At 45.3% G+C, this 12,255-nt stretch overlaps 1 protein-coding gene across 1 annotated transcript in view; it reads right to left on the bottom strand.

The window, feature by feature from the left end:
- LOC114769910 (CUB and sushi domain-containing protein 3-like) overlaps window positions 1–12,255 on the bottom strand; it is a 324,749-nt gene that overhangs the window by 46,530 nt on the left and 265,964 nt on the right. The window contains 6 exon segments of the mRNA XM_028963275.1: window positions 108–293; window positions 1,082–1,270; window positions 5,902–6,048; window positions 6,421–6,609; window positions 8,619–8,732; window positions 10,381–10,461. Of these exon segments, the coding sequence (XP_028819108.1) occupies window positions 108–293; window positions 1,082–1,270; window positions 5,902–6,048; window positions 6,421–6,609; window positions 8,619–8,732; window positions 10,381–10,461 (906 nt within the window).

Genomic DNA, 12,255 nt, shown 5'->3' with positions numbered 1-12,255 from the left:
AATGTAAATGTGCATGTAATTGCCATTGTGTTGAGAGAAGGAGAGTCAAGATTACACACACACACACACGACACAAAACACACACGTTTTTTGGCACGGGCGCACACCTGAGCAACGGGGTATCTTGTTGTGGTTGCTCCACGTGCCGTCAGGCTGGCACACGGCGCTCGTCAGCTCTTTGGCGGAGAGGCGGAAGCCGTCGTTGCAGAAGTAGGTCACGCGCGTGCCCACGGAGTAGTCCGCCGCCAGCACGCCGCCGTTCTGTGGCGCTTTGGGCACCCCACAGGACACGGCTGCGCGGCGGTGTGAAGGGGGGTAGAGTAGGAAAAAAATAAATAAATAATAAAACAAAAAAAAGGTCACCGCTCCACTCACCCACGACAAACAGGATTATCTCACTGGCGTAAGTTCAGTTCATCACCACACACCCCTGGAGCCTGAGAGGTCATTATCGGCAACGGTAACACGCGCATCGTGACAGACATCATCAAGGCCCTTCAGCCCTTACATGCAAAATAGCAAGTGAAAAGGCAAAGCACTACATTTTATTTTGTATATTACTTCCTATCAGGCCGAGAAATGGACAGCATTAAAAAAAAAAAAAAAAAAAACGAGTGCATTTTTGACCGTTTTCTGCAGCTAGATGCGCCCTGCGACGAGGTTTCCTGCATTTTCTTGCGGCCGTCAGACACGTGAAGTAATCTGGAGCGTCGCCCAGGAAGGGCAGCAAACCGGACGACTCGCGAATTCCCTCGAAAGTCTGTTAGGGGCCCGCTTGATGCGCGCGGTGGCTGAAAATCATATTCTCCGGACCGAGAGACCAGCTGGCATCTCTGCTGACCCTGCGGCCAATTTCAAAATGATCTAGTCGGAAAAAAAAAAAAAATAATAATTTCATGAAATGGTCTCTCTTCTGGGCAGATGGGTTTGACGCTGGACAAAGATGACCCCTTTTCGGTTTCTGCTTTAGGATAACGGACGAACGCGAAGTTTCCGGAGTCATTTAAGTGTCGCTTTTTCGTTGGAGATTATGCAAACGCAACAGAAGAAATGGTTCACATGGAGGACCACAGGATCTCACCTTGACAGGCAGGCACCGGCGCGTCCCAGGCATAGTAGCCATAGGGGGTCTTCTTGCAGACGGCTGTGCTCTTGCCGACGAGCCGGTAGCCACGGTCGCAGGCCCAGCGCACCATGCTGTTGAGGTGGCCCCCCGTCTGGCTGCTGATGGAGCCGTGGAGGGGCGAGTCCGGGGTGCTGCAGTACAGCGCTGTACGACAGAGAAGCCAAGAAGCCCCATCAGCCCTTTTAACCGGACCCCTTTAAGATGGACCCCTTCAGACTTGGGGGGGCCGATGAGCATGCTCTACAAAACAGTGTTTCCCGATCCTGGAGCTGGAGGAGCACCTGGGCATTTGAACCTCCAGGGAAACACTGCCATTCAACCACTGGATCACGGTTCTAAGTTTTTTGTAATCACTGGCTAAGACACTTTTAATAACTAGGCTTATAAAACCAGTGCAAGATAAATCCAGTCATTAAAAATTCCAGTTTTTTTCACACTGAGTCTGAAATCATGGGATCAACAGCTGCATAATCTGCATAATCAGTGTATATCCATGTAATTGTATAGAACCTAGCTGTCTTATACAGCACGACTCAGTTATTCTTGAGTGCACCGCGATATGAATGAATGAGGGGACAGTATATCTGCAGGTCCTCTGTACCTCTTGCGTTATGACTCTGAGATGACTGTTAATATTTACAGCTGCTGTGCATTTAATATCTTCAATATACAGTACAGGGCAAAAGTTTGGACGCACCTTCTCATTCGAATGAATGAGCACATGTGGAGTTATGTACATAACAAAAAAAGGTGAAATAAGTGAAAACATGTTTTATATTCTAGTTTCTTTGCTCTGATTACTGCTTTGTACACTCTTGGCATTCTCTCGATGAGCTTCAAGAGGTCGTCACCTGAAATGGTTCTCCAAACAGAGGTGTTTAGCACTTGTTGGGGTCCAGCTCACCCCAAACCATCTGGACTGGGTTCAGGTCCGGTGACTGTGGAGTCCAGGTCTCCACTTTTTGTTAAGTACATAACTCCACATGTGTTCATTCATAGTTTTGATGCCTTCAGTGAGAATCTACCAACGTAAATGGTCAAGAAAATAAAGAAAACACATTGAACGAGAAGGTGCGTCCCAACTTTTGGCCTGTACTGTAGTACAGATAAAAATCCTCACTGTGTTTATGACACCAGCATTAGCAGTGTTTTACTTAAAAAAAAAAAAACGAACAAAAATTGACACTAGAGTAATATCCCTGCAACACGTCTTTGACAAAATTCCTTCTTTTGGCCATTTTTTGAACGTTTCAGTGCTACTGTGCTATAGGTAGGCTGGTTTGCATGAGGTTATACATTCTGAATACATACCAAAGCCTGTAAAGACATGCACTGCAACCTAAAATATAATTACTCTGACACAGGATCAGGGTTTAAATCTCAAAGCCAATTTCTAATGATCCTAACGTTGGACAATAGAAAGCAAACAAATTCTAAGCCACATTCCATTGTAAGTATCCACAGGTGCCTGCGAACTGAATAGACTTTGTCAGGGTACTGCAGATTGATCCCATTTCTTTTACTGTGGATTGTTATTTAGCTTTTTCTTTTCTTCATAATTCACGGGTGCCCGGCATCCAAGACTGGCTACTAAAAGCTTATTTTCTTTTACTTTCATTCAGCCATTCTGGGGTCTACGATGCAGATTTTCATATACGGCTTTTATCTCCCTGCGTGCACATTGATAACCATGAAAGGAAATCAGCAAGACATTCTGTAAGAAGTGAAAATGCAAGGAGCTGAGTAACGTCAGATATTTTCCAGACGGCTTTATTTCTAAGGATATTTGTGTGTATGTGTGTTCACTGACAACAGCACAATGCACAAATCTGTCACGTCATTGACCGATGTTTGGAACAGTACACCTTTGGCCTGTTGGGCTGCACGTGTGCTATATAACATAAAACTTGATTTGTCTTTTCACCTCGTACTACACCGTCCATCACGGCGGCTTTCAAGGAGAAAGCACCACCGAGCAGAACTGTTCATACATGTAACGGCTCCTGACAACACTTCCCCTTCCTCATAAGGCCGGCATGCATGGGGGGGGTGAGCTTTATTTCATGTGAGGAGGGTGCTGACCTCTGGAGACCTTGCTATATAGCTGCGAAGGACAAATAGCATGCTAGCATTGCCGAAACCCAGTTCAAGTTGCTGCTGAAGGAATTACGTGGAGAGGGAGAGCTGCTGGAGAAGTTTTTGGGGGTTCAGGTCGGGAGAGGATATGTGCAAGTGTCACTTCAAAGGGACTCTCTTGAATACTTTAACATCTGAGGCTGTTATCTGCTCCGAAATCTGAGTGCAAATGAACCCCCCCGTCATAAGGCCCGCAGAATTATGCGATCTAATAAAGTGTATGCACATCACAACACTCTTTATTGCATAATCTAGTGAAGAGGCGGGATGAAACGCTTGAATACTGCAGACGGGTCGGGGGGCTTTTCCTGGTTCTAGAGCGTCCAGTTCTATTCTATCCCGTTCTTCTGTTAGTCGAAAACCGGGCAGGGTGCTTAATTCGAGTGGCGAGCTTTTGAATGCTCTCCAAGCACTCGAAACAAAGAGAAAGGTGATTGCTTTTCCCTCAAGGACCCATTGTGCTAAAGCCTTTTCTCTTTCGCTGTTGTCCCGCACACATTCACAGCCTCTTTGTCCTCAAGTTTCAGAGACGTGTGCTTAAGCTGGAAAAAATTAAATTCCTGTGTGCAGTTGTTTGTCCTCATAGTCGACATTTGTTCTGTTCTTGCCAAACCTACATTGCAGTATTGATCTGTATTATCTGTTCTGCTCTGTAATATCTGTATTACTGCTCCAGACACTGTTAGCCAACTCCAGAAAAAAGGTCAAAGGTCACCAGCCTCCTGCCCGGAAACTGACACTTGCTATAGTGTGACAGTAAGCCGGCAGGGACGGCCGCTCGCCGGGATGACTACACACTGACCCCGTTCATACTGTCTCTTCACATCGACTGACCGCCGCTGACCAGTTCTGACCCTTAAGTGCAAACACATGCTGAGTCAGACACACACACACACACACACACACACACACACACACACACAGTGCTGTAGAGACCTGAAGTGGTATGACAGGGGATATACTCTATGTGTTTTAAATATCTAGACCATGACTGACAATTTGAGACACATCAGGACTGGCAGAGCTAATGTGTACTGTAATGGCAGGGTCGTGACCTCCACGCCAAAACATTGGCCGTGCCTCTAAGAGACTCCTCCGTAATCGCTTATTTCACCCTTGCGTTGGATTTTACGAAACTCTGACATTTAAAAACCTGAACCGGAGTAACCCACATGCGGTTTGCTGAGAACAGCTGCAAAGCATGCTGCAGCTCCCTTTATTAAAAGCTCCCTTTATTAAACCCCAGCTGCAAAATGCACTCCTTACCCCCAAGGGCTGGGCAATGGCTAAAATGCTTAAAATATAAAAAAATAGCAATGACAATCTTTCCTATAATGAAGCAAGAATTTATTGAAACGATGGGACATGACAGCCTAGTTTGATTTTGTAAAACAAATATGAATATTGTTTATAATCAGCAAAAAAATCACGTTGACATTTTATTGCTAAAAAAAACATGTTAGCCCCGACATCTACTACTTCAGGATAAATCTGGGTCTTTCAAAAAAAAAAAGAAAAACAAAGAAACTTTACAGCTCTTTTACATGCGCATTTCAAACATGTACAGTGCATTCACAACCCTTAAAATGCCAGGTTTTTGTGATTTTAGTGACAAAAAAATTATCAAAAAACATTCTAAACTTTCCCCTCCTTTTATGTGACAATTTGTACCATTTGATTCAAAATGTAACAAAACTACTGGGGAAGAGGTACAAAATAATACAATGAGCTGGTTGTACAAATGTGCACACCCTTATACTAATAATTAAAGCACATTTTCATGTAATTACAGCATTCAGTCTTCTTGGGTAAGACTTTAAAAGATTTATTAAATCAGAATAAAGTTCAGCTGTCCTAGTAGGATTTTTCCTGCCATTTAAAGAATGCATTTAGAGCATTGGATAGATAGTGATGCTGCAAAGAGCTATATGTTCCTCCAAAAGTGATAAATAGACAAGGCAAAAACTGATCAGGGAGGCTGACGATGGACTTAAAGCACCACTAAAGCATTTTATGTCTGGCTGTACTGTCATTTTTCCATATATCTGGACTATGGAGTAGGTCTGACAGGGAGCCAGTCAGACATTTTACATTTACGGCATTTATCAGACGCCCTTATCCAGAGTGACTTAGAATTAGTAATTACAGGGTAGTAGCTCACTAGGCTACTACCCTATCAGGTTTGGCTACTGTCACATCTAGGTCTGGCTAATACCCTCCCACCCCAACAAATAAAAAATCCATCGAGGCTCTCAAAAGTATGTTGAGACCTGATGAGCCCAAGGTGGAACTTATGGTCCACAATTCCACAAAAACACAAAATAGGCATTTTAACAGGGGCATGAAACAATCTTATATCCACTGTATTTTATATATTTTCTCAAATTGTTAAGAATTTTTATGTGTTATTTATATCTTTACACATTCATCAGTATATTTGTAGCAATGCATTACATTTTTGTCTCCCTTGTCAAGGCTAATTGTGTATTATGGGTACAACATTTGATATAATTTGAGTAATGAAAATGCCCAGCCCTACTCTCCACCCCTCCACCCCCTCAGCCACATGCAATTTCAAAGAATTAGGCGTGCAAAAGTGAAAAAGAGTGATTTAAATGGATACATACTTTGATACTCACCGACATAGCGGATGCGGAACCCCCTCTTGTTGGTGCCATGGTCGGCAGTCCAGCGCAGCAACAGCTGGTGACCCGTAGTGGTGACCTCGAAGGGCGTAGAGATGTCGCCGCTTAGAGTGGCCAGGGTCTGGCTATGGGTGGTGGGCCCTGCACAGCAAGAACAAGGGGGAGAGAGAGAGAGAGAGAGAGAGAGAGAGAGAGAGAGACAGAGAAAGACGGAGAAAGACAGTGAACATCCATAAAGATTATTCCAACACGCAAGTACATCTGACATAATCTCCAGGGCTTCACTCAAACTTTCCAGACCCTTTCACGGGATTAAATATATACGCCATCTGGATAGCAATCATCTCAAGTTGAACTTCCTCTTTTACAAAGTCGGCAAAAAAGGAGAATGGAGATAAATGATCTGCTGGAGCTTAAGTATGCATGTTCCTCAAGTCAACATGTGCACAACAAAAAAAAAAAAACAGCAAGAAAGTGAGGAGATGCTACACAGAGCCTTTGGTAGCGCTGTACCGTCAAAAACCTCCAGGACATCGAAGTCTTTCTCGGTCTGGAAGTACTCAAAGTGCAGCGTGATGTTGTATCCCTTCTCCACGTTAATGCTCCAGGAGCACATCTGGAGGTTGGGGTAGCTGTCGGGATACCCGGGGCTCAAAATCACGCCCGTGGAGTCGAAGCGGACGTCGTGAGCCGGGCACTGCACTGTGGGCACAAAAAAAATAATCCCATCCCGTAAATCAATAATTCACCTAAAGGGAGCAGATTAAAGTTTAAACCGTCCCCGCAGCCCTTTTCCTGCAACGACTCTGATTGCATTACCACTCCCCGTCTTCTATCGCCTCCTTTGGTCGGCTTTTCAGCTCCGTTTGCGGTGGCAGAGATGATAAAATCAATGCTATGTTCTGCCAGATTTTTTACTTCTTTCTTTCCCGTGACTGCCACCGATTTCGCCTGCTGTGTTTACGCCCCGTAGTTTTAATGACTCGGCTGGTCCGTGGACGAAGGGCCATTTTACAATTTGCAGCAGGTTCTCCTGAAATATAAACAGCGCCCCGCCTCCGGCCGTCACTCCCCGGCCTTTTCACAGTAAAAGGAGAATACGAATCCATAAAAGATGGATGGCGGCAGCTGTTCGGCCCATTGACAACACCAAAGTGAAAATGCTAAAGAGCAGGAATGGGCCTGATGGGGACAGATGTGGCGGAGGGGGGAAGGGACGTTAAGTGCAATAAGATAAAGGTCGCTAAACGAGACTGAGGTGCTACCTGACTGAAAGAACAGGTTTATATTATATCTACGGCTACTTGCAAATGAGAAGGAGGTAGAATCTGTACTACTCTCAACCTGCCGCGGCCATTATTCCTGACTTCCCATCACTGTCACGTGACGTTTCAGGTGATCAGTCGTCCTACAAATACATGTGATAAAAAATGACGTTTCGCTGAGATCGCTATGCCGAACCCCGACAGTAGCAGCCAAAATTATTTAAATTTACTACTAGCCATGCACGTACTGTCTTGTTCTGTTAGTCCCGTTATGATTGCTCTCGCTGAAAAAAAAACAAATTTTCTATATATTGCATTTAATTTGTGGCCGTAATGGTGCCACTATCAACAAGCAGGTCTTCAGTGACGGTTCCTCGGTCACATTATAGGCACAGAGGCGACAGGGCCTATGCAGTGGCCGCCCCACGTCTATAGAATGACCTGCCAGTCAGTGTCAGGCAGGCTCACTTTTACACCCTGGCTTTTAACCCAGTGTGACGTGGTTCTTGTACGGTATTCTCATGCAGTGTTTTATGTGGGTTCTTATTCAGTCCTTTCTTAACTCTTTTAATAAGTTGTCTTAAATATTCTCTGTGTTTTATTCAAATTGCTGCATATTTTATTTTATTCCGTTTTTCTTTTGTTCTTAATTTTTAATGAACTTTTTGTCCATGTCTGTCCTGTTCCTGGTAATTTAACTTATTTTTTATTTTAATGCACAGCACTTTGGTCAGCTCCTTTGTAGTGTTAAAGTGCTTTATGAATAAATATGGTATGATATGGTAAGCAGGACGATCCCGGAACAATCAGAATATACAACTGGATGGAGGTGTGGCTGTGGTTGTATTGCTGAGCTCATTATATTGGATGGGGTGATGGATCAGGAAGGTTTTCGCATTCTGTTATATTGGCACTTTTAAACTTTTTGACTCTCCTTTCTCTTCTCCCATTTTGGATTAAAACTAAAATTCACCTACGGTGGTGTTGGACAAAACTCTGCACTATGGGCTTCCGTGCTGCTGCTCCTGACTTGCCGCGGTCTATGGACTGTGCAGAAACCTTTCTTTTTACTTCAATACACGGCTCTTGATTGATTTAGGTTCAAATGTTAGTTACTTTTGCTTGTACGATGTAGCACTTTGAGTTTTTCAGCTGAAAATGCAAGTGAAAATGCATCTTTTTGCCACAATTCTCCACGCACGCAGTTAAGTAGAAGCGATTATTAACTGCAATGCAAGCAGTTATATAAGTAATAGAAACAATGCAAACAATTGTGGCAACATTGTTGCAGTCGCGTTTAACTTTTTTAAAAAAAGTTCTCCTATATGGCTTTGGCACATTTGTGCCAACGGTTCACCTTCAGTTTTTTGAGACACCCATGTGCTTACACATTAACAGCCACTGACTTGATTTGACATCAGGAGGAAGAAAAAAAAGAGGGCGAACCTTGGCACGAGGGAGGAGGACCATCCATCTGCAGCCTCTCCCCAAGCCGGCAGGTCAAAATATCGCTGCCCACCAACGTGAAGCCGGGGTGACACTTGTACCGGATAATGTCACCTGCGAGAGAGCGGAGCGAGAGAGAATCGGTTAATTGAGACACAGGGAGGGAGCTCAGCCGTATTTTACAGTCTAAGGTCGATCGGTTTAGCGCCCCCGTTGCCACAGAGACCGCTGTCACGGGGGTAAAGAATTAGTGGAAAAAGCGTTGAAATTAATAGCTGGAATCACCTTCTTGGTCACTGCCCATACTGCCAATCTAAAAATACTCCCGTGTCAGCAGAGTCGGGAGTATCAGAGAGATGATGGATTGGAGGTGCCGGCTCCTGGTTACTGGGCAAGGTGAATCCATCTCGGTTACCGCAATGGCCCACTTTCTACGCCGCCAATCATATCAGCGGCCGATGTCTCACTACAAATGGCACCCTCGGCCAGCGGGGCTCGGCGTTAAAAAGTGTCGCGCCTCGTCCCCCCGAAAGCCGGTGAGAAATGGCCCACAGTAGGAGGTCGCGTGAGCACGGGTGAGCGAGACAGATGCCGTCTTATAATGAACATTTTTCAAGCCTGGTTTCACGCAAGGTCTTTGCAGGAACTCAGATGCAGCTTCGTTGATCTGAAGCACTTTGCATTGGAAAAAATGGAAAAAATATATTTTCCATTTCAAATATTGCCGTATTCTATTGCAAGCACGGTCTAGACCCCCCTTAAAATATTTTCCATTCCAAGTATCGCAGTATTCTTATGCAGTTGTCTTATGTGGCTTCTTATGCAGTCTATATATAAACTCTTTTAAGAAGTTGTGTTAAATATTCTCTGTGTTGTTCCCCTTGTTTAATTCAAATTGCTGCATGTTTTATTGTATTCTGTTTTCGTCCATGTCTGTCCTGTTCCTGGTAATTTTACTTATTTCTTATTTTAATGTACAGCACTTTGGTCAGCTCCTTTGTAGTGTTAAAGTGCTTTATGAATAACGAATCATGAACCTGTATTACAAAAAAAGGAGCCACATTGGCCGTAAGAATAATAACTACGCCGCATTCAAAAACGCAGCAGTTGTGAATATTAACAATCATCTCCTGAGTAATTCTACGCATTGTAACTGTGGGCCGTTTACCATCCTCACTCTCTGGTATTCGAAAACGAAAGTGCTAACAGAAGAGAATCATAAGAGAATGTCGGGGACGATGACCGGTGGCGCTTGGCCTGAGGGAGGGAGGGAGGAGGAGGGTGAGTGGGTTCGGGAGCGGGACAAGAGGACGCGCCGCAGCGTGCCGGGAGGGGGACTCGGGCTCCGTGTGGAGCAGCGAGGGGATGAGGTTGGGGTTAAAGTTTCACATTTTAAGTGAAGGGACTGTCACACTGCAGCACAGCACACGGTGCACACAGTGAAATTTGTCCTGGTGTCTTCCTCTTGTAAGTCACTTTGGATAAAAGTCGCTTTGGATTCGAACCGGCAACCTTCTGATTACTGGGCCGCGTCCTTAACCGCTAGGCCACCACTGCCATGACAGAGAAGTACGGGGCTGAAACGTTGATGTTTAAGTCTACATTTGAGACACTTGCTTCAGACATGAGCGCGCGGTTTTATTATCAGAGGGCGGAGCCTGCGATTGCGGAGGGACGGTTGCTTTCTTCCACAGGCCAGCGAAAAGCACTTCAACCCCGTCGGTGCGCAATGGCGCAGTGAGCCGGCGCGGCGGACGCTCACCTATCTCGAACTCGCTGTCCTCCATTAGCACGTCTGCGCTGGGCACCTCCGGAGGCGGCTGGCAGACCCGCAGCTGGTAGGCTGGGAGGGGAAGAGACGAAAACGTTAGCCGCTAGGTAACACAGAGTCAATATCAAGTCAATCTAGGGTGGTAGTAGCCTAGTGGGTAACACACTCGCCTATGAACCAGAAGACCCGGGTTCAAATCCCACTTACTACCATTGTGTCCCTGAGCAAGACACTTAACCCTAAATTGCTCCAGGGGGGACTGTCCCCTGTAACTATTCATTGTAAGTCGCTCTGGATAAGGGTGTCTGATAAATGCCATAAATGTAAATGCAATCTAAACTAGTTTTTTTTTTTTTTTTAAGTTTGGTTTGGTTTAGCAAGTGAAAACAGATGTTTAAACTGGAGCCATGTATTCTCCTCTCTGTATATCTGTACAATATATAGAAGAGATGACAATGAAGTTTACTTTGACTTTGAAAAATGAAGTGAGGTGACCCAGCACCTAGGTTTTGGCCAAACAACTTCCTTCTACGTAGGAATAAAACTCCATAACGCCACAGCGAAGGAGCGGAAGGCCGCATCGTAATAACAACACCACCACAACATCCGAGTACATGCAGGCACCGGGCAAAAAAAAATGATAGTAGCCTAGCGGGTAACACACTCGCCTATGAACCAGAAGACCCAGGTTCAAACCCCACTTACTACCATCGTGTCCCTGAGCAGGACACTTAACCCTGAGTGTCTCCGGGGGGGGACTGTCCCTGTAACTACTGACTGTAAGTCGCTCTGGATAAGGGCGTCTGATGAATGCCGTAAATGCATTGATTATGATGCGTTAATTATTTTGACAGCAACAATTCATGAATACGACGCAGAGGACTCCAGCGAGAGAGGAGGAACCCTTGATTGTTTTTTTAATGCATGTATGTAAAGCGTAATTGAGAAGACTTCTGAGTGATTAAGACGAGGAAGAGCGCTCCCCTCCTCCTGGCGATGATCCCGTCTCTCAGACAGATGACGGCGGAGATGGAGGATGCCAGCTTTGTCTTCGCCGGCCTAATTGAAGATGGGATTTTGGCTCCGGACGAGGGAGCAGGAATAACACTAATTAACTATTGAAGCCCACTTAGTGTGCGGCTCTGGCGGAGCTGCTGAGGGATGGCGGGATTTTTTTCCCAAATCCCTGTGAGGCTCAAAACAATGACACTGGCAGGAGGGGGTGATGGGAGTTCGGCGAAACGAGCCGTTGGTTGACTGCCGCGGCGCCCGGTCGAGCCACTTTCCGACATAGCTGGAACGGGAGAGGGCAAAGCATTCTGCCACCCACCCGTCCCTCTCGCTACGCCAGGCCACCAAGGACCCCGGCAGGTTTCAGTGAAGACTGAAAATGGCACTTATTCGACATGTGACGTTCTCCGCGTCCGCACACGGGTCTCACATTCAACTCCACAAAGCAATTAAAGGCGCGTAATAAAGACCTGTAATAATTTGCCCCCTGGAGAATTTTAATGGCGTCCAATGGGGGGGTAGTATGTCACCAGAAACGTCATTTAGCAGACGCCCGTTATCCAGAGCCTTAACACAATGCTGGTCAGTGTGGGTTGACTTGTGGTTCAAAGGCAACTTGTTCCGGAAAGACTGAAACACCACTGTCTTTAGCTGTTAAATGTTAGATTTACATAGCAGAAATCTGTCCAATCTGTGTGCGTTTACGAATAGTGTTTTTTCGTTTACGGTTCCGTTTATTTCAGTAAACGTCTGGCTAACATTTTGGTGACGCAGAATTCCCAGGGTTTGGTTGAATTTGGGTTAATCGTTGTGATCACGACACAAAATCTTAATCACGTTGTGTCACATTTGTAC

The sequence above is a fragment of the Denticeps clupeoides genome, chromosome 20 (genome assembly GCF_900700375.1).
Source record: "Denticeps clupeoides chromosome 20, fDenClu1.1, whole genome shotgun sequence".
In the NCBI taxonomy this organism is placed as follows: domain Eukaryota; kingdom Metazoa; phylum Chordata; class Actinopteri; order Clupeiformes; family Denticipitidae; genus Denticeps; species Denticeps clupeoides.
This window is presented reverse-complemented; position numbering and strand designations above follow the sequence as displayed.